General features: G+C 39.6%; 1 protein-coding gene across 1 annotated transcript in view; it reads left to right on the forward strand.

The window, feature by feature from the left end:
• LOC144512453 (uncharacterized) overlaps window positions 1-26,915 on the forward strand; it is a 55,485-nt gene that overhangs the window by 18,161 nt on the left and 10,409 nt on the right. Inside the window, exon 3 of the mRNA XM_078243221.1 lies at window positions 3,790-3,870. Coding sequence (XP_078099347.1) covers window positions 3,790-3,870 — 81 coding nt within the window. The remainder of the gene's footprint in view (window positions 1-3,789; window positions 3,871-26,915) is intronic.

Genomic DNA, 26,915 nt, shown 5'->3' on the forward strand with positions numbered 1-26,915 from the left:
CCTGGAGTCTTGTCATCACCATTGGATTGCGAGGCAACTAGAACTCACTGTGCCGGCCAATAAATAGTCCTGGTCTTAACCTCTCATAAAATTACAACATGTACATTTTACACTTTGGTTTTTGTACAGATAAACAAATGAGATATGAAGTGTTAGTGAGCTTTGGAGGTGATGGTACAGTAGCTGCATTCTGTTACCTTCAGACAGAGCCAGCCTACTGTTTACCTCTATTTCCAGACTTTATGCTGAGCTAAGCTGCTGGCTGTAGCTCCATATTTAGCGTACATACCTGACAATGATAACGATAATGATAAGCCAACAACTCATGGAACGAAGGTGAATAAGTGCAATTCCCAAAATGTTGAACTATTCTCTCTCTTACTCATGCCAGGTGGCCAACACTGTGGACTTGATTCACAGACTTTATTAGGTTTGTGTGTGTTTGCTGTACATTTTCAGCAGATAAATAAAATTACAACAGTATTAATGCAACACAAATAAATCAGTCCATTGTTTTTTGTATACCTTATCCTGAAGAATATACACTATTTATCTGCGTAAGCAAGTGGCTCTGCTGTTTCCAACACTCGCACTAATCTGTGTCCCCTCAGAGACCGCCTGGCCACAGCGGTGTTAAGGAGAACACAATTAGAGGAGCCATTAACAATGGGAATTAATTTGTTGTCATACCCTCCTTGTACTGTCTGCTATTGTTGCTGTCAAATACCCCCCAACCTCCCTTTTCAAGCTTGTTCTCTCTGTTCTCTCAGTCTTTACAGAGCGGTACAAAAAGAAACCCTTTGGATTAACCTTTACAGTCTGGCCAGCCTAAAAATTCTAACTTTATGGATCTTGTGATAAACTATTGCACTTCACAGCAGAAAGAACAGATTTAAGTGTTCTTGAGATGCAGTCAAGCCTTTGAAGGTCTCCTTGTTTTCTCTGTCCTTCTCCAAGGGGACAGACAGGAGGGGAAGCAGAAAGAGATTAGGGCAGGGCGATGGCCTTCAGGGCAGAAAATCAAAAGGCAACAGAGAGGCGATAAGGGATCGAATTGCTGCTGGGAATATGGGCCTTGTTTTCTCATCTTAAGTCTCACCTCTCTCCTTTCCGTCCTTCTCCATGTCCCGTGTCCAGGGATGAGAACACGTCGAACGGAAAGTGGCTGCTCTTTTTACTGGCTACATCTTCTGACAGCAAGAGTTATTGAGCAAATAGCTCCCTTGCACAACACACCGTGCCTATATGACCCGAAATAGGGGGGATGGGGAGTTGTAGAGAGTGATGGATAATCAGTGTGAAAGGGACAGAAGGAAAGGAGAAGAGTGGGGGAGGGGGGTGATATTTTAGAGATTGGATGCAGCCGTAAGAATGTGAAGAATGTGAGGCGGCGTCCAGGTTGAAAGAGAGGACATACTGTACTGATAAAGGGAGAAAAGTAAATGCACTCATGGCTTTCTCGCATGCACATTAAAATTTGATATCCTTGCTCTTTCCTTGATACATTTCGGTATCCCCCTCACTTGTGACTCTATCTGCAGTATGTTCCAGTAGAATAGCATAATGTCTTTTAAAAATGAAGCAGCCACACTTCCTATATATTTCCTACTGTCAAAATGTGAGGACATGTTTTTTCATTAAATCTCTATATAAATTACATCTGTTTCATAGTTACTGCAACTGGAAAGTTGGCAGAAAGGCTCAAACTAACCTATTTTTAAAAGTTCTAAAATGCAACCTTAACATTGTGGTGAGTTGTAGGATAAACCTTTGTAAGGTATTATAAGTAGATTAGTGTATGCACTAGGTAAAGTATTTTATACCTTTGCCACGAGGGAGGAAACAATTGATCAACTAATTGACTACTCTATTTATCAATTCATTGTGTAAGTCATTTATCAAGCAAAAATGCCAAACATTCTCTGTTTCCAGCTCCTTGAATGTGAAAATTGGCTGCTTTTCATTTTCATATATTATAGTAAACATATATTTGGGATGATGGTTGAAAAAAGACATTTTTTATTATATTCTAACATTTTCAGCCCTATTGCTTTATAAAAATGTAAACCAAATTGTACATTGTTTGGGGTTTCTTTAGTCTGGCTATCACCAGACCAAGCTCAATCTTTAAAGATTGAACATTAATCTGGGGAGCTCTGTATTTTCTAATGCACAAAAGGCGTGATCAACGGGGCATAGTTCAAATAACTCTGTACGCAATTGGATAGTCCTTCAACCAATCAGACCGACGATCCGGGTGACGTAGCAGCGACAGCGGCATCAACGGGTTGCTGCCATGGAGTGCTACGCTTCGGTGGCCGAATGTAAACAAGAAGCTGCTTGGTCGCTTCTCTATCGTCATCGTGTTAAACCCGCCAATAGCGTGGCAGGTGTATAAGCCAGTCTGTGATTGGTCCCCGCAAAATTGTAACGGAAGCAGGATAGATAAACGTACAAGTTTCCAGCCTGAGCTGCAGGGCGAAATCAAATCGTCGGCAGATCATGCTGGGTTTACCCAGTCTAGGGTTTCTTTCTTTTTTGTGGAATGACAACCGTGTGTCTTTCTCTGTCTCTGTCTGTGGTGCTGACACATTCCGTCTGTCTCTCTCTGTGGTGCTGAAACACTCAAACTCTTGCATTCTGTCTCTTCTCTCCCTTTATATAATTTTCAGATCAACTGAACACAGCCAAACATATTGTATATCAAAAGCAAAGCAATTCACAATAAATGTGGCCTTTCACTTCATCTGCATTGTTCATTCATTTTCTTTTCCAAACTCCATCCGTCAAACTGTGAGAAACTGTTCGCACTCTACTTTACAAACACATTGATTGATATTATCTAGTTAAAGGTGACCTGTACAGTTTTCTTGTAAATAAACAAAGTTATGTTCACATTCACTGGTTCTTATGAAAACACATTGGGCTCTAATGGAAGATCCTTTATGTATTTTCATAATAATAATAAAACTCGGATTCACCCAAACTCTTTTAACAGCACAAACGTTTCGTGAATTGCTCGTGTTTGCCTGATGAATGCCACCTGTTCATGGAAGTGAACATTGTGAGATTTGATCATGAGTTTAATCAACACCCCTAAAATGAGCCATTTAAGGCTACCTGTTACGCTGCGTTTGTGGACAGGATCCATTCACTAAAATGTTACCAAGGAGTTAAAAGAAGAAGACTTTTACACTGCAGAGCCTCTACTCCTGCTAGTTGTCCGAAACAATTAGAAAGAATGAATAGTACAAAGTACAACTATCAACATCATGTCTCAATAAAAAGGAAGAACAACCATCTTATGTGTATACTGAATTATATTTATATTCTACAGTGCCACCTCAGTGTTATATTTGCTGACCAAATCTGGCAATCATCAATGGCAGCCAACATCAGAACTCTGGTTCTGATTTAGTAGATTTAGATTTAGTAGGACTGCTGTAAATCGTGCAACAAAGCTGTCAATGGCTCAAATCCAGGCAGCCATTGTCTTCTGATTGCCGACCTAACCGGCACTGGGCCATCCTGAAAGTCTCACTATAAATAAACAGGATCTAGGATGACTCTGAAGCATATGAGGCAAAACAATGACAGGTAGTTTCACCCACTAGGTTTTGTTCAAATGAATCAACTGTACATATTCCAAGGGATGGAATTGACCTGAAAAATAAGACTCAAATATGTAGGACTATAAACCAGAAGAACGATCTCAACTTTTAGTACGTTATGACATCTTTAGATTTTTTTTCTATTTATGCTGTTATTCTGTTTCTGCTCTTCACACAGCAACCAAACAGTGCTTCACCAGTTCTGCTGCCCTGCCCCAGAGGCCCCTGAGGTGGAGACCTCTACTGCCTGTGTCCCCAGGTAAGACGACTGCATCCTTGTAACATCTGCACAAATATATATATATATATATATATATATATATATATATAGTATATGTATATATATATATATATATGTATATATATATATATATATAATATATATATATATATATATATATATAAATATATATATTTTTAAACTTATTTATTTACTTTGAATAATTTAATTTTTATGTTCTGTAAATTTGAATTGCAGCCACCTATCATGCATCCTGTTAATAGCGGTTGCTGCAGTAGCTACGTTAGGCAACACAACTACCCCAGCAGTGTTATCTAAGTTGAAGTGGTTATAAATGCTTCAGGTTTCTTACTGGGACAATCTGAATTTCTTTCCCTCGATGATCACAATGAGCCAATAAGAGATGAGACTCTGTCACATCAGCTTGGGTTTTAGGTCTTGTTGAGGCTGCAAAATTGTTTCCTGAGAATCTGAGATACGCTGGATTTAATTTGAGTGTTAGTGCTTGTTAGTGTTTGTCAGAAGATAAGTCTACACAGTAGTCATATCCAAATCAAGCACATCAAGATCCCATTTCCTGGACAATGGTCAAGCCCTTGGTTGAGCTGTCTTTATAGAAATTGAATAATTGGAAAAATATTACATTGAGTTTAGCAAGCAAACCAGGGCCATTACGCTGTTATCTTTTTATGTCAGATTGGCACATGACATTGATCTCATGCTGCCAGTTGGAAATACAACTGTGTACACTTGCATATGAATTCCGAAGTCCCTTTTATTTCAATAAAAGTCAACCAATTTAAACATTCTGATGTAAGTTTGATGTGATCATTTTCACCCACTGTCCTGGGGAATATGAAAAAAAAGAGCAACTAATAATTAGCTGCTGTAATACCTCTACCTTTGTATGATAGCTTTGTCGTTTTTAATATTTTTAGTATGGAATGGGCAGTCTGGAAAAAATAGAATTAGATACACGAGTGCAAAAAGAAATAATAAATTGCCTTTGGCCAGGTATTATCTCGCCCCTTAAAGCAGAAGTGACAGCACATGCTTTTATTTAATGAAGAGAAACAAAGAGTTTCACTGAAAATGATGGTAATCACCTGGCATCAGTAGCAATTAAGCCATCCACATGAAAATGTTTTCTTTTTTTGTGGACTGCTACGTTCACAGGACTGTTTTGCTGCATTGTATTAGCCTGGCAAACGCGTATTGATTGGAAATCGTAGTCCCCATGGTGCCGGACATAAGTGGCAGCAGGCTGCAGACCAACAAGCACATACAAAAATCACATTTTAACACTTCAGAGAGCTGTGCTTTATTAAATCAGCCATGTGGATACACTGAAGGATGGAGAGATGTAGGAGGGAAAGGAGAGCAGTTAACTCTTATTATTGGCCTTGTTTGCCAAATTATAGAGCAGCAAACATAGAAGCCATTCTCAGATAAATTCTCAGACGCTGACTCAAAACCCAAGTCTCTTACAGTAGCTATTGTCACAAGCGTCACTTTATGCCTCTATTAAATACGTGAGATTCCATAGGCAGTGGTTAAAACTGAACGGGAGTGACTTCATAAAATCAAGGCCGGAGGGGAAATTTGAAAGACAAGAATCGATCGTGGTTCAGCATTTTGAACTTTGCTTGATAGAAGCCGTTTGGTGCTGTTGTGTTTTGTGATTGCTTTATGCTTAGGGACCATTAGCTAAAGGTACAAACAAAGTGCACAACAGAAGGTCTTTGCTAACTTGTAAACCCCTTCCAACTCCTCTAAACAACCTCTCCCTGCCAATCTCTGAAGCAAACCACTTCAAAGCAGGACTCTCTGGGGCCAAGACAGAAAGCAGCTTGTGGTTTTGTCTTTTTTTCATTCTGTTCTTGTTGCGTCTTATCTCTTCTTGAGAGCTGTATTCTGTTGTTGATTTCTTCCGCATTGTTGTCAGTGATTTGTTGATCATTTACTCACGTGGCATCACCACATCACATCACAGCGACATAACATAGCACCCACACCTCATTGCATCCATCATCATTCATGTTCACTTCATTCAGGCTTGTCTCTCCACTGTGGTCACGTTAAGTTTGAAAGAGTCATGTATGAATATTACCATGTAAAAAAAGTGTAACTATGCAATGTAAAACTACTATAATGCATTGATGTGTAGGGTCTTTCCCATGCTGGAAACTGGTGAGCCTTCTTGTTGACACATGTAATGCATCTGTGTTCATGTGAAAAAAAAAAGTTTTTTATCATGTTGCATGCTTTGGCTTGGCAGTGATCAGAACATAGCGCCCTGTCTATCTGTGTGTGTGTGTGTGTGTATGTGTGTGTGTGTGTGTGTTAACGTACATGTGTGTGTGCCAGTGTGTCACTACGATACCCACAGTTAGATAATTTACATACTCCTGGAACAGTGTTGGGAGTAACGGCGTTTAAGTATAACAGCGTTACTAACGGCGTTATTTGTTTGGTAACGGAGTGATCTAATTAATTACTTTTCCCATCGTTGCAACGCCGTTATTGTTACTGAGAATGTAAAGTGGCGCGTTACTACAATTTGGTTGAATGAAGCGCGAGGTGTCAGGCTTTGGCTACACATCAGCTACCTGGAGAGAGCAGAGGTGGGGATGATGACACCGTTGCAAATGCGATGATGATTGGCTGGGTGGGCAGATGCCCTGCTCACGCTGTCTCACTGCACGCTCTGACTACCACTAAACATAAGACAGCGACAATGGCGACGAGCCAGGGAAATTCAAAGGTAGCGTTCTCAAACTGAAAGTACCGGCACTACTTCTCGCTCATTGAAATTAAAGGCAAGAATGTTTTATGTAACATGCACGCTATGCCCAGGAAAAAAGACTTTATCCACGTCTGCCTCAAGCAACTCAAATCTTATGAAGCACCTCACATCAACACATGCTAACACGACACTTGTTGCTGCTGCTAACCCAACCACAAGCCCAAATGCAGCTAGCGTGAGCTCCAGCGAAGGAGACGGAGCCACTCTGTTAAAACAGGCAACGCTCGATTTTTCTGTATATAGTGTTTTTATTCTTCAATCAGTTAATATAAACATCTTTGACGTTAAAGATGTTATAGAACGTAATAGCGTTATAGAACATAAAAAATAACGTCACAGTTACTTTGCTGAGTAACTAATTACTTTTACAATGTGGTAACTGAGTTACTAACTCAATTACTTTTTGGGAGATGTAATTTGTAACTGTAACTAATTACTTTTTTAAAGTAAGATGACCAACACTGTCTTGGAATAACACACAACACTATGCACAGCCCCAGATCAGCAGGGATATCCATAATAATAGACTGGCCAAAATGTCACTTAAGCTTTCTGAATCCTAGGCTTTTTTGCTGTTTTTTTTCATTCACATACAGTAGATGCATATGAATGGATAGGGAAGAATGTCAATGTTCCAGGAATATAAATACCATCTTGATGGGACATTTTGAGCCTTAGTAAAGTAAAACAAAAACCACATGCTAATATTAATGGATTTTCTCATTTCTTTTTATTTGTCTTAATTCTATTTGGGGATTAATCATGCTCTAAGTATCTCTACATTGTGGAACTGCAGTTTCCATAATGCTTTTAGGGATGTAAACAGGAAGTAGAATGTCGCCATGGATACAGTTGCACTGTGGCCTTCAACTTGAGCATTGTTTTTTTTGTTTTTTTTACCTATATAATTGTCTACATATTTTAAAGAATTTGCAGTGGCACTGGTAAAAAATATGCCAAATAAGCTATTAGCTGTTCGCATTGCATCTGTGGATGCACAGACAACTATCACTGGATTACTTTGATATTGAAGAAAACTTAAAAATGTTATTATTCTTACGCAAGTTCTGGAGTTATAAGGAGTGTCTTTTTTCTATGATTTCTAAGTGAATTTATGGAGATTGTTTTTGCAATGGACATCAGATATAATGATATCCTTATCAGTGTAAGTTACACTGAATCTAAAAATGTATGGATTGTGTGTGTGTGTGTGTGTGTGTGTTTAGATCTAACTCCGTTATAACGCTATTATAATTTCAAGAAGATGTTTTGCAATTTTTGACACTAACTGCTGCAATCATGCACAAATTACTAAAACCCTGCAAAAATCTACAAAAGCAAAAAAATAAAACAATAGTGAGTGAATTCTCATTGCCTCTTTGTGTACTGCCTCCACTTCAGGATGTAATGAAACCTTATTTCACACTCTGAAGCTGACAGACAAAGGGCAACCATTGATATTTTATTAGCACCGCTCTTTCTACTGAGAGGAATTCAAACCTCTGAGTCAGAGGGGTCAGCTTAGAAAAGGGCACCAGCGTGAGCTTCAACAAGAACTCATTGTACTAATTTGAAGCCATACTTGCTCTTGGTTTTTATCGGTCTCCACCTGGGGAGCTTTATCCGATCAGTTGGGGAGCGGGAAACAAGCAGGTAATAACCTGGTATATGTGGGATCATTTAAATGAGAATGTAGGAAGTTGTGAACTGAAATAAGAATTGAGGATGTCACTGTCACATATAATGAGGACCCTACGGAGGTTGGAAACTCACCCTGACAGTCTGGTCACTCTTGCCAGGCTTTAAGGAGGCATCAGAGGGTTTGGGGACTATAGCGGATTTGTATTCAGGGTCACCAAGTCAGATCTATAATCACTCATGGAAGGGGCTGATTTTGCAGGATGGCCACAGCCTTTCGATTAGTAGTGTGAACCATCTTCTGCTGCAGTGTGCTAAAATTGCACACAGGAGTTTTGTTACTTTTAAAGTTCCATAGGTGACCTGAGGTTTAACTTTCTGCTTTGCAGCAAAACTGAGAACAGCTGTGGTCAACACACAGGGCCCCAGAAAACTAATAAATGGAAGGAAAGCGTTATTAGAATATTCTAGCTTGGAGAATGTAATAAATATAAATAATGACAATTTAAGTATTTACATCTATAAGATTCACATACATATATATACATATATATCATTCACACACACTTATTCATTGACTGCCAGAGTTTCACAAACTGTGGACACTAGGACGAAGAAAACACAAGCACAAAATAGTATCTGCTTGCTCGTGATAACCTTTCCGATACACAAATTTATGTTCAGAGTTTGATGCCACTGTGTGAGGTTGACTGAAGTGTTTGGGATCACATCCAAAGTGTTACAGCGAAACTGTTGCCTATGAACTCCCACTTTAGAAACTAACTTCACTTCATCTAAGTTAATTTGAAGATTTCGGTTGCCTAAAAATGTCTTCTTCAGTGTTCTGCCAACCAAGGTAGTGAGCTACCGCTAGCGTTAGCTGCTGATTTAAATGTACACTGTGTAGTGTTTTAAGTATTTTATTAGCTAAAATCAATGTCTTCATTCATAAATATGTTCTCATTGGTGTAAAATTACCTCTGCCAATGATCTGACTTATCCTCGTAAGCGAAGAATTTCTTATCTGTATTTACATTGGATGGGCAAGTCCAAGGAGGCTTCCATGTCGTTCCGCCATTTTGAAAAACTACAATTGCTGAGAGGGATATAAAGCACTAGCCTACCTGTCTAGCTAATTCACAATGCATTTTCGTTCAGAGCCAGCGTCACGTGACTGAAACCAGCTGAAACAGAGAAAGAGATCAGTGAGAGGTGCTTGTCACTGCCCCAGCAAATTTGAAAGCCTGCACTGCACTTTAGTTCATAATGGAGGATCATACTTATGCCGAGCCACAGGCAAAAATAGGAAGACATGTTGTAATAGCTTCTTGATACATAATGGCTACCGTAGTTGCAATACACATTTGAAAACGCGGAGGCGCTAGAGAGCACTATTCGTTTGAATGCAAAATACAATTTCACCCCTAGATGGGAGAAATTCCTACACAATGTGCCTTTAAGGGTAAGTTTGCCAATTTTCTGTGAACTGCCGTACATGCAGATACATGGTGCGAGTTCCGTGTTTACCCGGCGATAAATCTCCACTGGATGACTTGCTTCAGAAGGGTTGAAGAAGGGCGTTTTTTAGCGCCATTGCAACCATAAACAACACTGGTTTCCCAACTCCCCCCTCTCGTCTAAATATTGTCACATCTGGTTTAAAAAACCAAGATGGTGACTGCTAAATTGTCAAACTTGAGGCTTCATAACGTCAGTCCACAAAACCAGTACGCTAGTTTTAGAGTCTATAGTGTAAACATGTTTGAACACTGTGAGGCAGAGCTTCTTCCAGCAGATCAGTTAGAGTGTAGCTGCATTCTCAGCTATCTTGTCCAGTTAAGTAGCCAATAAATCGTTGGCTAGGGTTGGTTAGAGATGTCACTTAAAATGTAAAAGGTCCCTTGTGCAATATCTGGCTCTGATAAAACACAATGCAGCAGAAATGCCCCAGACAAAGGGCACATTACTGCCATATATAGTAAATGTATAGTGATAATATTAGTGATGCTGTAGAGCAATTATTCGGTAAATAGTATCAGACCTACTGTTATATAAATAGTGTAATTCAGAAACAGTTGTTTGCACTATCACTCTATATTTCCAATAAATAAATAAAAATATAACCCAAGAGCAGAGCTGAAGCCCAGCTGGTTGGAAACTGCAGTTCTGGATGCAAACTTCAAGTCCAACCAGTGGCAACTTTAAGGCCTGGTCACACCAGTATTTAAAATTGGCAGTGACTTCAATTTATTCCAATGTAATTAGTGAGATTAGTGCATTTGCCCATGGGGTCAAAATAAATAACCAAAAGCAAGCTGCCTTTACAGGGCTGACCTTTGAGAGGATTGTCCAAAATGGTGGAAGCCATCGTAGCTTATTAGCTGTGTTGCACCATTCACTTTAATTCTATCCAGTCTACTATTTAACTACCTGAACGTTAGCAAGCTTGTTAGATTGGACAGCTTTATTTTCCCTCTTCAGCCATTATTTAAGTGAACAAAATGATGTAAATGCCAAACAAAATGCAGAGGGTGTAATGGCTCCGAAGCACAACAAGCTTGAATTCAAAAGCACGTCACAAAGACAGACCATTGGAGTAAGATAACAGTTCTTGTTTACTAAGGTCAAAAAGCAGGTAAGGGTCAAAACCAGTTAATCAGTCAATACAGGCAAACCTATACAGGTAGGGGTGAAGATTGTATGGTTCTGGTGCCGGTTCAGGCCTGGCCCCAGTGGCCAGGGTCGATTTAGGATCAATTCAAGTTGTCTCAGACTGCACCTTTAACCTTCGTGTTTGTTTAATGGTAGGCCAGAAATAACTTACAAGAGTCCTCTAGTTGAAGTCAATCATCTTTAGTGACAATATTGCAAGTAGTTAAAGCTTATGCATAAGGAATCAGACTTCCTTCAAGACAATCCTCTCTCGCCCTACCGCCAACAGTCTTTCCGGGAGTCCGAATCCCCGACCTATCTTGCCCTTTCTTTCTTATTCTTTCTTGGGCCCCCCTCCTGTGATGCATTTGGCTGTTATCAGTGCAACTGGTCTCAGCCTCTGGTTTTCCCACTGAAGATTCGCGCAAACACATGACTACACCTTTGTTCTCTCTGTGTCTCTTGTCTGGAGATATGTTTGTTACAATGTTAGTTACTTTTCTGGGTGCATTCTGTTCCAGCACACTCTGCATTTGATCACTCACAGGTCTTGGGAACAGAGAGAGCAAGGTCAGTTCATGACTTAAGGCCTTTTACTATTCTACAGAATATATTCTACAGGGGTTAGGCAGAGAGTCTTTAATGCCTGTGTGAGGCAGGCAGAAACAAAGTGTGGAACGCTAGGGCGGATGCAAACTAGACAATCTGCAAGGAGTGAGTGGAAATGGCTAGGTAGATATTCTGCAGGACTAATGGGGGAAATAGGAAACAGGTGAGGAAGTGGGCGGAGAATGTCAGGTGATGGAAACGGCGGGAAAGGGGTCACTGCAGTGTAATAGGGAGTGGCTGGATCTGCAATGATATGAGAGTTAGTGGCAGGCACGGAAAAACACAGAGCAGACAACAGAATGAGTACTATGAAAGTTGTGACAGGGGGGCGTAAACACAACAGTAGAGTGAAAAGTTAGTGGCTAGCTCATCAGACAGCAGTTCACCAACTAGCCCTGTCAGTATAGTCCCTCAGTCACAAAGAAACAAACAATTTGCAAAGGAGTGCAGATTCATTACCAGTGGCATTTACAGGTCTAAACTGCTGTGGCAATTATTAATTAATTTATTATTTCATTTCCTGCAAGTTAAACAATAACTGGACAGCTCCCCTTATAGAGAATCTGCATCCTGCTGAATTTAAATGAATTGGTATATGAGTGTATGAGTGAGTGAGCTATAGTGCTCCACATGTAGAAACAAATAAAGCCCAAAAATTGTGAAAGCAACCACAACAGACATCTTATAAATAGGAGCACATTGCTGGAAAAGCATCCCAGACACAGAGAATGATGTCTTCAATCTGAACTTTTTTAGCAGAAAGACAAACACAAACACTGAAAGTCTGCTGTGTATACAAGCTTCCATGGTACTTCACAAAATGAATTCAAGTAAATAGTTTAAGTAGGCAACATATCCCTTGATGGCTGAGTCATCCACATAATGACGGAGCTGATAGGATAGTAAACACTCTTTGTTCAGTGAGTTAAATATAAACTGACCAGTTAGCCTCTGGCAGGTGACATCACATATTTTTGGCATGATCCTTGAGTCTGTCGACGATTCAGCTGCCAAACTGACCGCTTTCCCCCGCCAGCTCACCGTCTGCACAGAAAGACTGACATCTTGCTCACTATCTAAAACCCCTTTGAAATCAGTCCTCCCGCTGTGATCCTGACAAATGACCTGCACACACACACACACACACACACACACACACACACACACACACACACACACACACACACCAGCAATTGGCTCACAAAATCTGCCATAATGATTTAACTTGTCAGAGAGGAAAAAATAGTTTTCAAGTTCATGAGCATCTTATACTTTTTTTTAATCAGATAATCTTAATGAACTAATGAATTGCATCACTATTTTTGGAGTAATGGATTGTAAAACCATTCATTCAAAAGTTAAAAGTAGGATTTGTAGGTTAATTTGGATTTGTCTAATCAGAATAAATTAGTGGTGATCTGAACTTTTTAACCCGGAGTATAATTAAAGTTTACAACCTTATCTTTTATGATAGGCTATAAAGAATACTAAATTAGAGGAAAGGCAATTTTACACACTGCACCTGGTAAAGCATATTACTTTATAGAAGTATAAAAAAAAGGACAACACATTTGGGTAATTGCCAGATTTGATTTTAGGAGGCTTGTTTCATAATTTTTATCTGCACCTCAAAAACGTCCTTGATCATGATATACACGAATAAGAAGCCGATGGCATGAGTGTTTAAGATGAACACCTTGAGAGATCACAGTGGGGAGAATGACAGTGTTTCTGCAGGAAATTAATTCACCTCTGCTTGTATAAGAGTATACAGCTGTGTTGTCTCGCCAAGACACCTTTTTCTCTAATTAATCGCTGGAATTAATAAAAAACTGCACTAATTAGTGGAATCATGCTGTCTGCCAAATGGAAAGGTGACATGGGATGAATAAGGACACAGCTGGAAATGCTTTGTCACTTTGGGTAGGAGCAACAGAGACAAATAGAGGTTCTGTCTCTGTTGGGGAGAACTACAGGCACCATGATGCATTGAGACAGATGGAGGAACTGATATACTGTATAATGATTGATCCGTTCTGTTGGAGGATGTTCAGGGACATGATGGTAAAGTGTGCCTGAAGCTATTTTTAGTCGTTCAGGGGGACTTGCCTTTGATGAAATGTGCTGTGGCCACACACACAAACACACACACGCACACACACACACACACACACACACACACACACACACACACACACACGGCCAAACTTAAAGTGCAAGATCATGTCTGCTTTTGTCCTCACGCCAGCAGACACCCAGCATTAGTCTCACCTGTGCAAGTGTGATATTCTAAATCACAGTTCACCAAATTTCTCTGACCTCTTCACCCCATAATCTCCCTCTGCCTGTGTCTCTCTCTGTTGCATGCTATCATGCTGCCTCAGCTGGAGAAAGTGACCTTGTCGGCTTGCTGTTCTGTTGTCATGGGAACAGAGGGCACAGCGGGAAGATACGGCACAACATCCGGAGACTTTCTGTTAGGAGTTAGGCGTGTCTGAGTGTTATGTGCACATGTATGATTTTTTTTTTTTGTCCTCCGTTATTGTGAAAATTGCAGCTCCATCAGTAAGCCTTATGTTTTTTCCCCCTGTTTTTCTGTTGTCATCTTCCTATTGGCTCAAGGGGTTTGTCTCTTAGCCAATCAGAGGAGCACTCATGTGTCATTCTCCTCAGGGGTCCGTCCATTCAGCTGTTGGTTTTTGTTCTAGCTTATTCCTTTTTAAACACATCCTCTGGGTTTTGGGTAGCCTAAATTCACCCGAAAATTTAAATCAGCACTCAGTGGCATTGTGGATGAATGAAAGGAGCTTTAAAGACTGTGAGTGCTTGGAGTAATTTCTAATTAAAGTGATGCTCTGACTAATTTATTTTCACCTTAAGGCGTGCTTTATGCAAGACACTAACCACAGTGATACCAAATTTGCTCATGCTCAGTTGCATGATCATAGACACAATTCACCGTTTTTTGATGCATTTAGACCTTGATTAGGCAGACATAAGGAACACCACCTTATTTATACACTGCTCTGCCGCATTCCTGCACAGTGTCACGTCAGCCCTCTCTCCAGCAGAACAGTGGTGAGCGTCAAATGTTCAGATCGGAGAGCTTCTCCTCTTTCCGTTCTGCAGCTTATCTCAGCATTGTGAAGCAAGTGGAGGGTTTTATTGCAGAGGAGATTTAATAAAGCACAACATTTTGATGACTTTGCTGCAGCATCTTAGTGTGTCTCAGAATCAGCAGTCTTTTAAGTTTCAGCCTCCGTATAAATGTCAGGGCCTGGTACTTAGATCTTCTTTGACACAGACAAACTGCAAGCTGATGATAGTAATGTAGCATAATACAATATTTAAAGTGGCACACCACCGATTTCACATGCTGCTACTCAGCCTGTGAAAACTGTGGCTCTGAGCTTTGTCAACCCCTAATGATGTCATTATCATCAGGGTTATCTTGGCCACAAACTTACAACAGAAAGGCTGTGTTGCAATTTAAAAGATTGTGGTGGAATTTAAAAGATTTGGGTTTTTACCAGGCAGGGAAGGTCTAATCGAAAATAATTGCTAACGAGTTGCATCACGGGAAAGGTAGGTGTTTTTGAAGCTTAAACCACATTAGGGACTAAAGTCAGGATATCTCGGCATCTGTTGTTTATAAATAAATCTTTATGTACAAGTTGGTAGTATTCCTACTATTATGAATAGTATTATTGTAGTATTATGAATACTATATTTTAAAGTATAAGCACAATGATTAGATTTTCTGCAATGTATATAATGCCTAATGTATGCAGTTTTTCTGACCGTTTGGGTTTTTTGATCATTTATATCCAACACTGCACCATGTTAAACAATGGTTTTGGTCTCTGGAGGCACAGCTACTGCCACTGAAATGTGCTGCTGGAAGTAATAACAAAACCATAATGATTTTTGATTTTCTGCAGAGGCAGGCAGAGAAAAGAACATGGAATGCCTAATGCAAGCAGTTTTTCTAACTCTTTTTGGGGGTTTCTGATACATTTTTATCCCTTACTGCACCATGTTAAACAATGGTTTTGGTCACCAACTCACTTGTCCCTGGAGGCAAAGCTACTGCCATAATATCCATTGAAATATGTTGCAGGAAGGCTTGCTATGCAGTAATAACCATTCTGTGCTAGCAGAGTCACTGCAAGAAATTAAACAATAAATGCACATTTTCCCGTAATGTTTTTCATTTTCCAGAGAAAAATTAGATGATCATTACAAGTTCAATTCAGATTATGGCTCACTTTATTCTCAGCCTGAATACAGATCTTTGATCTTTTGAAACAGCTCAGATGAATGTCCTGGCTACAACCGGCACCTGTGATTTCAGATAATAAACATTTCGAGCACAGTGTATAATATATAGGTACGTTGACCTACAATAAGCATCCCTCTTTCTCGCCATCTCACTTATTCCCTCTCACACACACACACACACACACACACACACACACACACACACACACACACACATACACGCACACGCACACAAGCACACCCTATGTGCCAAGCTAGTATTAATGCTCTCCCTTTCCCCTCCATTGTTCCTTTCTCTGACCGTCTTTAATGGTCTGCCATCCTATTAGTCTCCATCATCTCATGGGTCCCAGAATACCCATAGTCACGCTCTGTAGGCCAGTCAATAGCTCAACTCTGTCCTGACCGTGCTGCAATAACATGTCCCCTTTGTGTGTGTAGGTGAGTGTTTGTGTATGCAAAAGAGAGTGTGAGTCAAGAAAAAAGAGCGTAATGTCCTGGGATGAGTGTGTTTGTGTTTCAGTTCTTTGTGTGTAGCTGTCCCACTGTCAATTGCCTGCAACTCCACAAATGGACAAAATAACCCCCCTCAGGACAGCAGGGGGTGCTAATGAGAAACATAAGTCATGCCAGTCAGAAACATCTGTCTGTCCACATGCCTGCTGCACATTTTGTCCTGACCTTTCTGCTTTTGGCCGTCAGCCCAAATTTTCATCCTCTGTGTAATCTAGTCACAGTAAAGAAGTCAATGATTGCAGTTTTAAAATTTGAGCCCAATGACCATCCCTTTCACCCTCATCATGTCAGCCAGTGCAAATGTGTTACAGCACGCCTTACTGTGGAGAGAAAACTAGAGCCAAATGGCCGAAAAGCAGGCATCTGGTGCCCTCAGCTGCCTTACCCATCCGCTGCAGAGGTAGTAAAGAGGGCATAGTGTGAGCTGTAAATCTCATGTGGGTTCAAATGGAGGGTAGAATTAACAATCTGCTTCATTTTGGCGGCAGCTAACAGAAGAGATACTAAGAGCTTAGAAAATCTGAGGCTCTGGCTGACCTTTTAAGTGCTGAGTGTTTTTTTGTGTGACATCCTTCTGAAAAATAATGTGTGATTTATAATGCCCTTGTAAATAAAACAGCACATGGCTTCAGTAAATATGAGGAGTAGCTCAATTGGAAGTAGCAATAGCTGCTAATGCTAATATTACATGCCTTGTGTTGACCGCTACTCTTGTTAACTTTACTTAACAGACATGTTTTTCTAAATTTCTTGATGAATTTGAGTTGATTCTGTGGTTGTGTATGACTATAGCCAAATATCTGACTCTCTGGTTTATAGCCTATGGGTTCGTTTTCACAACCCTAATTTCCCCCTGACATTCGGATTTGCTGCTCTAATTAATTACTGCGAAGCAAAAGTACAATGTGATTGATGAATCAGCCGTTATCAATCAGAGCGTTAATTCTGTGAGTATGTTGATGACAGTCCAAAATGAAAACGTATCTGCTGGTTTGTGTGCTCTCTGCAAGTCAATGTATGTACTCAGCCAAAGATTGTTGAAGAGGAAACACTCACGCATTCTCCCAGTTAAACTTTTATTCATATCAATAACTTGAGGTTATCAACTTTATAGTTTGACCTTCAGTATTTGGACAAAGTAGCCTATCTTGTGAAAAATAAAGTGTGCCAAATTTAGAAGGCACATTTTGTTATTTCAATGGTTCAGCTACATATTTAACCCTATGTATCTGAGCCAAAAAAAAAAACTTGATTGCAACATCCTTATTAATAAGCCTAATACTATATTTCATAACATATTTTATACTTTTCTATAACTATATCTCAGACGAGGTATGATGCCTCCACTTTAAAAAAAAGCTAGGGTTTTCGGCTGGTGTGTCAAATCTTTGATGGCTGAATCTCAGAGCTCCACTCCAACGCAGCCATGATTGTGTATTGCCTTTGCGCAGCTAGGTGCAATTTTGTGCGCAGCTAGGTGCAATTTTGTACATCTGGGTTTCCTGTTGGTGCCAGATCATTACTGTGTGTTTAAATGAATTCACGCCACAAGCAAGTACAACATATGAATAAAAACCTGCAGGAGCATGAGAGAGTGAGAGATTCACATACAGAGGGTAGGTATTAACAGAGACAGAAAGGGGGAAATGTGTGTTGCATGTATTCTACACACCTGCCTCACCTCCAAGTCACGCACACACTGAACCAAGTAGCGATCCAAAGGGTACAGGTTGTTCCCTACTGTTCCCTGTGAAGGGACATTAGGTGTCCCGGGTGTGGGTGACACTGTCAGGTTCAGCATACATCACCAGGTAGAGTCCTTGTCCTGACAGCTCTCCGACAGCCTCACGACAGTAGATCAACAAGGAAATGAGTGGAGAGGAGGAGGTGGAGGAGGATACGAAAAACTGCTGACAGGGCGACCTGAAGCTGCAGTCGCCTCGCTCACTTTAATGAGAGACGGGGAATGACAAGGAGGCGAGTGAGGGGGAGTGAAGGGAGAAAGGTTGAGGTTTAGATTGGAGAGGGAGATTTAATGATGTAGATACTTGCATCCAGTAAAAAGACACACTAACTTCCTTATGTACGATTTATATCTTTTTGTTTTAATAATGTGTGGTTAGTATTAGAAATGAGGAGTTATGTATTCATTAAAAGGAAGACATATCTGCTAAATAATTAGCTTTTTGTGTTTCCACATTTCACTAAAATGAACGAGCCACTTTCAGACTGAACGCTGATGAAAAGAAATGTTTCATAGAGCATCCCTTTTTACTTTGTCATGCTTTTGAGCACAGTGTGCAGCCGTTACCATGACTTCAACTGTGTGTGTGAGTCATCTTTGCAGTTTGTATGTCAAGCTGTGTCATTCCCTGTCAGTTCAAGCATTGTTTTGAAGAGGTGATGGGTGGTCAAAACGAGTTACTTGTTTAAAGAGACACAGCGGTTCCAGTCTGAAAAATAAATAATTCTTTCCACTTTTATGTTCAACAAAACAATGCAGAAACCTTCAAGATTTTAAGAGACCTTGAACAAAAAGAAAGAAAAAGAAGCTGAAAACAGTGTCTCAGTCTCAGTGACTCATGATCATTCAAAGTTAATGTAGCTTCTCGTAGAATTTAGTTTTGACACTATAGTGTTAAGGGCATTGCATTGTTGGTAAAGTCAGACTTACTATTGGAGACCAGGTAACCTTCTCTTTTTGATTCCACTCTTTCACCCCATTTGGTAAGCATAAAACGCACCATTGGTTTGCTTCTACAGTAGCCCACTAAGCCCATTATGAGATAGACCTGCTTTGACATTGCCAACCACACTGGTAGCGGCCCACATCACCTCCAAAGAGGACCGATGTCAGAGAAAAGATTAAACGTGAAGGGCGTGGACGGGCTCTCACTCTGGAAGAAAAACCTTTCACATTTCACTGAGATGTAATCGAATTTACTCCTTTTAAATTTACTTTTTAGTGGAGAGTCAATGGAAACACAACGCTGCCCACCTCCTGGCTTAACTTTATTTTTTTGCTGTAGAATGAACACAGTGAAACATTATTTTTTACCCTTCCCTTGAAAGCAATTTCACCGATGAGGGGAGACTGATTTGGAGTATATGAGTGTGTGCATGTGTGTGTGTGTGTGTGTGTGTGTGTGTGTGTGTGTGTGTGTGTGAGGAGAATACTAACAGATAATGGAGAACGTGCCAACGGGTGAGTAGTGAGCACGATGCCAGACCATGCCTTTTCTGCCTCGGCTCCGTCGTCACAATAAACAACCTACTCTCACGATTTTTTCTTTTGTATCGCTTAGCACTGGTGACAAATAAACCCTGTATGAACGGAAATTAATTGCTTCACACTGTAAGTCTGTGGACATAATTTGGAGACTGTCTCCTCCAGAGAAATCGACAGCAGTCGTTTGTTGTTTAAATGTCTTGTGTGCTGAAGCAGGAAGTAGTGTGATGTTATAGCACAGCAAAATAAAAGGGTTAGTGGGCATAATGATATTAGAGACCAGGGTTTGTATTTTATCAGTATATTTGCATTCATATGCTCCTCAGATGGTCCCATTTCGCAAGTTGGGAAGTCATTCTTCCGACTTCGCTGTGTTCATGAGCATTAAGTCTTAGGTAAGGTATTTTTGACAACTTATGGTCCAGACGCCTTCATGACATTCACTTATGCCAATACCCAAATAGTAATGCCATATTTATTGATATCACACACACAGCAACGCTAAACCAGCATTTTTGTTGTTTAGAACAGTTCTTCTATGTCTTGGGAGTCATCATTATAATGAACATTATAACATACAGTGGAAAAACTATTTACATTTCTTCAAAAATGGCCCAGACATATGCCAAAACTCAAAACAGTAATGCCATGTTTCTCTTTAGAATGGTTTAGAACGGTTATGTATAGACGGTTTTTGGTAATATAGATACTATTCTGGGGTGATTCCTCTTCACTATATAGGACCTTGGATTTTGTTGACAAGACATAAACAAGCTTTTGATTGGTCAGAATGATCTGCCAGAGCATCATGGGAACAGCCAGAAACTGTTAAACACATTGTAATTCATTGCAAGAAATATAATACCCAGAAGAGCACCTTTTTCAGACACATCGTAAGGCAGACTTCCACACCTTCTCATTGTCACGGCTTTTGGGGAAAATAGCAGGCAAGGTATATCACAATATGATTAAGTTTCTAAAAGAAATTGATTTAGTAAAGAGAATTTAGTTTTTTTTTTCTGCATTTATCTCTCGTTCACACTCCAGTCCAGTTGGTGGCGGTAATGCACCTTTAAGTTGGGTTTGCCAACTGCCAATCATAGACAGTATATAAGAATGGACCAACAGATCCCGTTGCTCTGGACGGAGACCAGTGAAGGATATTAAAAGCACTTTTCTGGTGAGCGCTGAGTGTTACTGCGCAGCCTCCAACTGAGAGAGACGACGTAAATGTGACGTGAGCAACCTGTCTGAAAATTGTAAGTCTTTTGGTAGCTGTGCCAAGAGAAATCTCAATCATTCCCAATCTTGCAGAGATGGAGAGCGTAGGTATATGTAAGGAGATAACATGGGCACAGGCTAATTATTGCTAACTAAAATGCTAGTTAACATTAGTAATTAAACTTAAACAGCTAATGTAAGTCGAAACTGCCTGCGAGCTTCTCCTGTACTATACGGTAATTCCTCTACTATGCGACAGTAAGTCGCAGTGTTATGACACAATCGTTAGTCTATTTCTACAAAAACGTCTGCTACGGAGCCATAACGTGAGATACAAGGTAATGGAGCCTTTTATACATTGTTGTGTTTCTTAAAAAATAAACAATGGACAAACACAGTCTTTAAACGCTTCAGATGTAAAGTTATTCACTGTCAAAGTGACGTCAAAATGAATGGCAGTCAATGGAATGCTAATGGTGGGTGAGCGCTAGGTAGCATCAAAATGGCGCCATAGGACCTACGCTTTCCAGACGTTCACTTACCCCCTTGCTGCCAATAAACCATAAAGAAGAAGAAGAAGAAGAAGAAGAAAAAGAAGAATCATGGGGAAGTCAAAATGGTGTTAGCATCAAAGCTAGCGGTGATAAACGGCCGAAAATTCATAAAGTATGGACATAAAGTTTATCAATCTTGGATGTAAGGGTTTGGATTTATTGCACAAAGACCCCGAAAAGCTCTGGATTTCCAGGCTGGATAAAACATCTCCTGTGAGTGCTATAAAGACACCAAAGACATCATCGTGACGAGGGGAGTGTTAGCTTTTAGCTGAAGAAGACGGTATGTTTCTACTCATTATGGTTATGTAATTATGAAGTCATGAATCAGAACTGCCTTTTCTTGTCGTGTACGACAAGCTCGGTTTCAGTTAATGTGGAAAAAAATGGCTCCACAAAGATGTGTTGTATTTTCTTGCTCAGAGCATTTAGCTAGCTGTTCCCAGTATTTATTTCCATTTTGAAGCTTTAGGCTATATTAGTGATTTTGTCCCTGACACCAGTACATTCCTTAAAATATTGCTTTACCTGACTTGTTATCAGTGTTAATAAACAACTTTTATAACCAATCTAGGTTTATCTACGTGGACAGCAACTACCTAACGGTTGCAACCTGATGCCCTATTCAAAATTCCATTGCAAAATTGACATGCAATACGTGAGTTAATTAAAGTTTCTACCATCAACCCAACATTTACTTTCGTACTATGTTTCTGCATAATATGACAGTTGCAGTTTCAACTCATTGTTTTGGTTTCCTTAGCAGCTGCAAATTAGTCAATCAATGCAGTATTTCAGGAAAACATTGGGTCACCATTAGTTTAGTCAGGACCTTAGCTTTATGAAAAATTGTACATTTGTTCCTTACTTGTGTCTACATTTGCAGCATTTCTCACTGGTTGTCTCTTCAAAAGTGCTATAATCTACAGTCAATCTTCCATTTCCATATCTCATCCTGCCTTCTATCATTTCTATTTAAATCATTCTGGAGGTACGGTATATTTCCATTCCCTCCACTCGTCTCTCCTCTGTTTGTTTTAGATATAACCTCTTAGACAATCAGTTTTAGTACTGTATCGATAATCCTCTCAGAACTCATCTTTATCCTGCATACAGGCAAGTAATTCCTCAACACCTGGGGAATTTCTCATTCGCAGCATCTTGTTCGATGTTAATATCACAGCTGTCGCTACCACCACGCTGAGCAGTTTCACTTTCATTTTCCGTGACATGTCTGTGAGCCTTTCTGTTCCATTTGTGAATCTATCTTTTCTGCTGCCGAGAAGGCTTCATCCTCTCACCGTCCCATTCTGAAATATCACAGTGAGTCCATGGATATTCTTAAGCAACTTCCAGCTCCCAACCTATTTAACCACTCTATGAAAGTCACACAGCTTCCTATGTGTATGTGGGCTAAGGAAACACAGTGTGTAATTTTGATGCAGGGAAAATTTTATAGAAATTAGGAAACATAGAGCTAAGGGGACCCTGGGCCTAATTTGGGGGGAAATCGGTGAGGGAACATAGGGATGACCTCGTCTCAAGCTGACTTTTTAATGTTTAGGCTAATGTGATGATGAGAGCAAATGGGTCTTAGATACTGTATGCCATTAATTGCTACATGCACGATATAATGCTAAAAGACTGAAACTAAAGCTACATATCACAGGCAAAAAGTATATAGAAAAACATACTTGGACAAACAACACAGCAGATTAATGCTTTAATCAATGCTATGTGTTTCTGTAAACTCTGATACAGTAGCATCATGGCTTCCCAGGGTGTCTAGTACTGAACAGGTAGTTTTGTAGCACACTGTAAGCCTCATGCACACCATCTCAAGATGTATGCAGGGACTGAGAGAGGGGATGGCTTCTGTGGCTCCAGCCCCAAATGTTATGGTTTTAAAATAACTTCAACCTTTTGTCATTTTCCCTCAGTCTTTTACTGGACTGACAAATCAATAGAGCAAAAGCTCTATTACTGGGGAAATATCGCCATTGATTCTCTGAACTCAACTAAAAATAGGTTTCAAGATTAGTAATGCTGTTTATGCCAAATTCCTACCCTACCTATGTTATGTAACTTTAAATAGTAACATCACTTTTTGTTCCTTTTTGAGGTGGCAGAAGTGAATATTAGTCATCCTTAACATTTGTTTTGTTCTGGTTTAATAACGATGAAGACAGTTGGAGCGCAATTAGATGTAAAATATGAAGGCTCTACATGATGATTTTCTTCCCTTGGAAACTATGATTTTTAAGGCATTCTATTATGAAATGGCTTGAAAAATAGTACATATAGCTGCTGTAAATAAATGGAGCTTTAATTCCACGAATATTACTAAGGGCTCATTGGGTTACATAAACACCTTAATCACAATAAATTTGCTAATTTCAAAAGAAATGTCAATACATTTGAAAGTGTAATATCTATCTGTGCATGCTCGCCCACATTACATAAAGTAGCTCCCGGGAGGTTGCTGTGGGTGGCTCGTCTTCTTTAATAAGTGAGTAGAAGAAAGCACTGTAGTGAGGTACATAGTTCAATCTTTGTCAAAAGTTCAATCTTGTGGAAGGAGTTTGGTCTTGCCTTACTGACTGTGGAACATGTGAACAGGACTATAGATGACTTCTATTGTTCAAGTTCATTCAAGATTTTTGTGGGACATTAAGATTTAATTTAATATGAAGAACTGTTTCATGTTCCTTCTCGTCCTCCCTTTCTTTCTCATACTGTAACGATCTGTGTGGTTGTTCGCTATTGTGTTTTTATCCTACAACATGTTGGCAATGTATATCTGTTCTTTAAAGCTTTTGAAAACTTAATTTCAAATTAATAATTGTTATCCAAACTTCTCTTTCCTAAGAGAACTCAAGTTTAGAATTACATCGTTGTGTGGCCTTATTAGGTGTTTTGTTTCACTTTCACTTTCAACTTGTATTTTGTGTTTGTACTAGAACATGTTTACATGCTTTCATGTTAAAAAAACAACAACTTTATTTTTCTCATAATAAAGCTGCACCTGTATGCACCTTCTGTATGAGACGCTCTGTCTCTAAGTGACTTTAAGTCCTTGAAAAGCGCTATAGAAATTCAATTTATTATTATTATTATTATTTAAACTCCAGTGCGCTCCAGTTTTGTTTAACTAGCTAGTTGAAGCTGGAGCTACTGCAACGGAGTATATAGCAGGACTTTGTACCGTGAAAAATCACCTCAAAAAAGGCTTCTAAACCAAATACTACACAACCGGACATGTCCCAGCAGTAAAGTGACCGGAATTTAGGGAGAAATGACCAGCATTGGCCGCCAAGATAACAGCTATCTCACGTTAGCATGCAGCTACTTAATAGTTAGCACTATGCTAACGTTAGATTGTAGTGGAACGAAGCAGCACTTTTTACCGTCAAAATCGCAGATAAAGGCTTCTGGACCAAACACTAGCCAATCGGACATGTTTCAGCATTAATGCGACCCGGAAATGGGGAGAATTTAACAACATTGGCAGCCAAGATGACATTGTTTACTGCCGTTAGCTATGTAGCTACTATAGTTAGCAGTGGACACTAATAGAATATAGCAGCACTTCTACAGTCAAAAATAGAGATAGATAAAGGCTTTTAAACCAAATACTACATTACAGAAAATGTTTCAGGAGTACTATGATTCGGAATTGGGGAGAATTCTAACACACTGGAGGCAAAATGCCATATTTTACTGCCTTTAGCATGTAGTTACGTGCAACAATGTTCACACCGCAGTGGCTTAAAACAACCTCTGGTCCTGCCTACCTGGAGCAGATAACCAATCATAGAAGGCCAGCTTAGAGTTGGGTAATACTTAGCCGAGAGTTGATAAAACTGTTTTTTTCTGTTCTGTTATTTTCAGATACAAAAAAGAAAATAAGACAAATAAGGGGAAAAAAACAGTTATTTTCCCCTGACAGGCCACATAATAGGCAATTAGCTAGTGAAATCATCAGGGTAGGGGGACAGCACAATTGTTTGTTCCTCTTACAACGAGGCAAAGCAGCAGCCAAATCCTTTCTCCAGGCATTGTTGTTCTTGAACACATCTTTTTCTTTCTGCCTCTCTGTTAGGCGGCCATAAAAAGCTGCTTTTGCCAGGAAGTATAAAAATAGCATTGTGACTCTTATGTGTAACAAGATGTGAATAAGAATAAGGGAAAGAAGCGTCAGAAAAGACAAAAGACAATGACAGTCTAAAGCAGGCTTTACGTACTGGACACACTGTGCGTGGCATTGTGAGGTCTTCCTGACAAGAAAGTGCTCAGGCAATGAATAATGTCATTCAAACAATTATTATTAAATGTGCTTTCCAAATCTTCAATTTTATTGAATATGAAAACTGCCAATGTTAAATGTTCATACTAAACAAATGTGCAAACTGTTTTACAGTCATAGGCAACTTCAAGCACTTGGATGTGTTAGTAACCAATACCCAGTAGGCAATTGGAGGGGGGATGCTAACAAAATGACCAAAATGAAGGCCCCTTAAACTGCCATTTCCCCTCTCTATCCCCTATCACAGAGCGAGGGTGGAGGGGCAGAGGGGTTGTTTAGGTAAATTTGTTAGTCTAATCTGCCTGACTCAGTGGTCCTTTTTCTGACTGAGGTTTGTGCTAGTTAGAATCGATGGCCCCGACAACTACAGTCATGTGAACAAATTAGGACAGCCATGCTAAAGTTGACTAAAAAGAGGAATAAAAAAAATCATATTTTGGAAATTGATCTTAATGCCTTAATTAAAAAAATGAGGAAAAATCCAATCTTTAAGGACACCAATTGTCTTTGTGAATGAATAATGTAGCGTAAATAAATAAATGTTCTTCCTTAAAATATAGGGAGCATAAGTAAGTACACCCCTATGTTAAATTCCCATAGAGGCAGGCAGATTTTTATTTTTAAAGGCCAGTTATTTCATGGATCCAGGATACTATACATCCTGATAAAGTTCCCTTGGCCTTTGCAATTAAAATATGCCCACATCATCACCTCCCCCTCACCATACCTAGAGATTGGCATGGTTTTATTTCAGTTAGCCTAATAGCTGGTTTGATTTGCATTGAGAGATGATGTTATGGAAAGTACCCCATGCCAATCTCTAGGTATGGTGAACGGTATGTGATGACGTGGGGCTATTTTAATTCCAAAGGCCAAGGGAACTTTATCAGGATGCATAGTATCCTGGATCCATGAAATAACTGGCCTTTAAAAATAAAAATCTGCCTGCCTCTATGGGAATTTAACATAGGGGTGTACTTACTTATGTCCCCTGTATTTTAAGGAAGAACATTTATTTATTTACGATACATTATTCATTCACAAAGAAAATTGGTGTCCTTAAAGGTTGGATTTTTCCTCATATTTTTAATTAAGGCATTAAGATCACTTTCCAAAAGATGATTTCTATTCCTCTTTTTAGTAAATTTTAGCATGGGTGTCCTAATTTGTTCACATGACTGTAACTGTGCTGTGTATTGATCAATCAGTGGCGCTGCCGTGGTGCTAAAGTAGCAGAATATGTAATTGCGA

Source organism: Sander vitreus, chromosome 23, assembly GCF_031162955.1.
Source record: "Sander vitreus isolate 19-12246 chromosome 23, sanVit1, whole genome shotgun sequence".
Taxonomy (NCBI): Eukaryota; Metazoa; Chordata; class Actinopteri; order Perciformes; family Percidae; genus Sander; species Sander vitreus.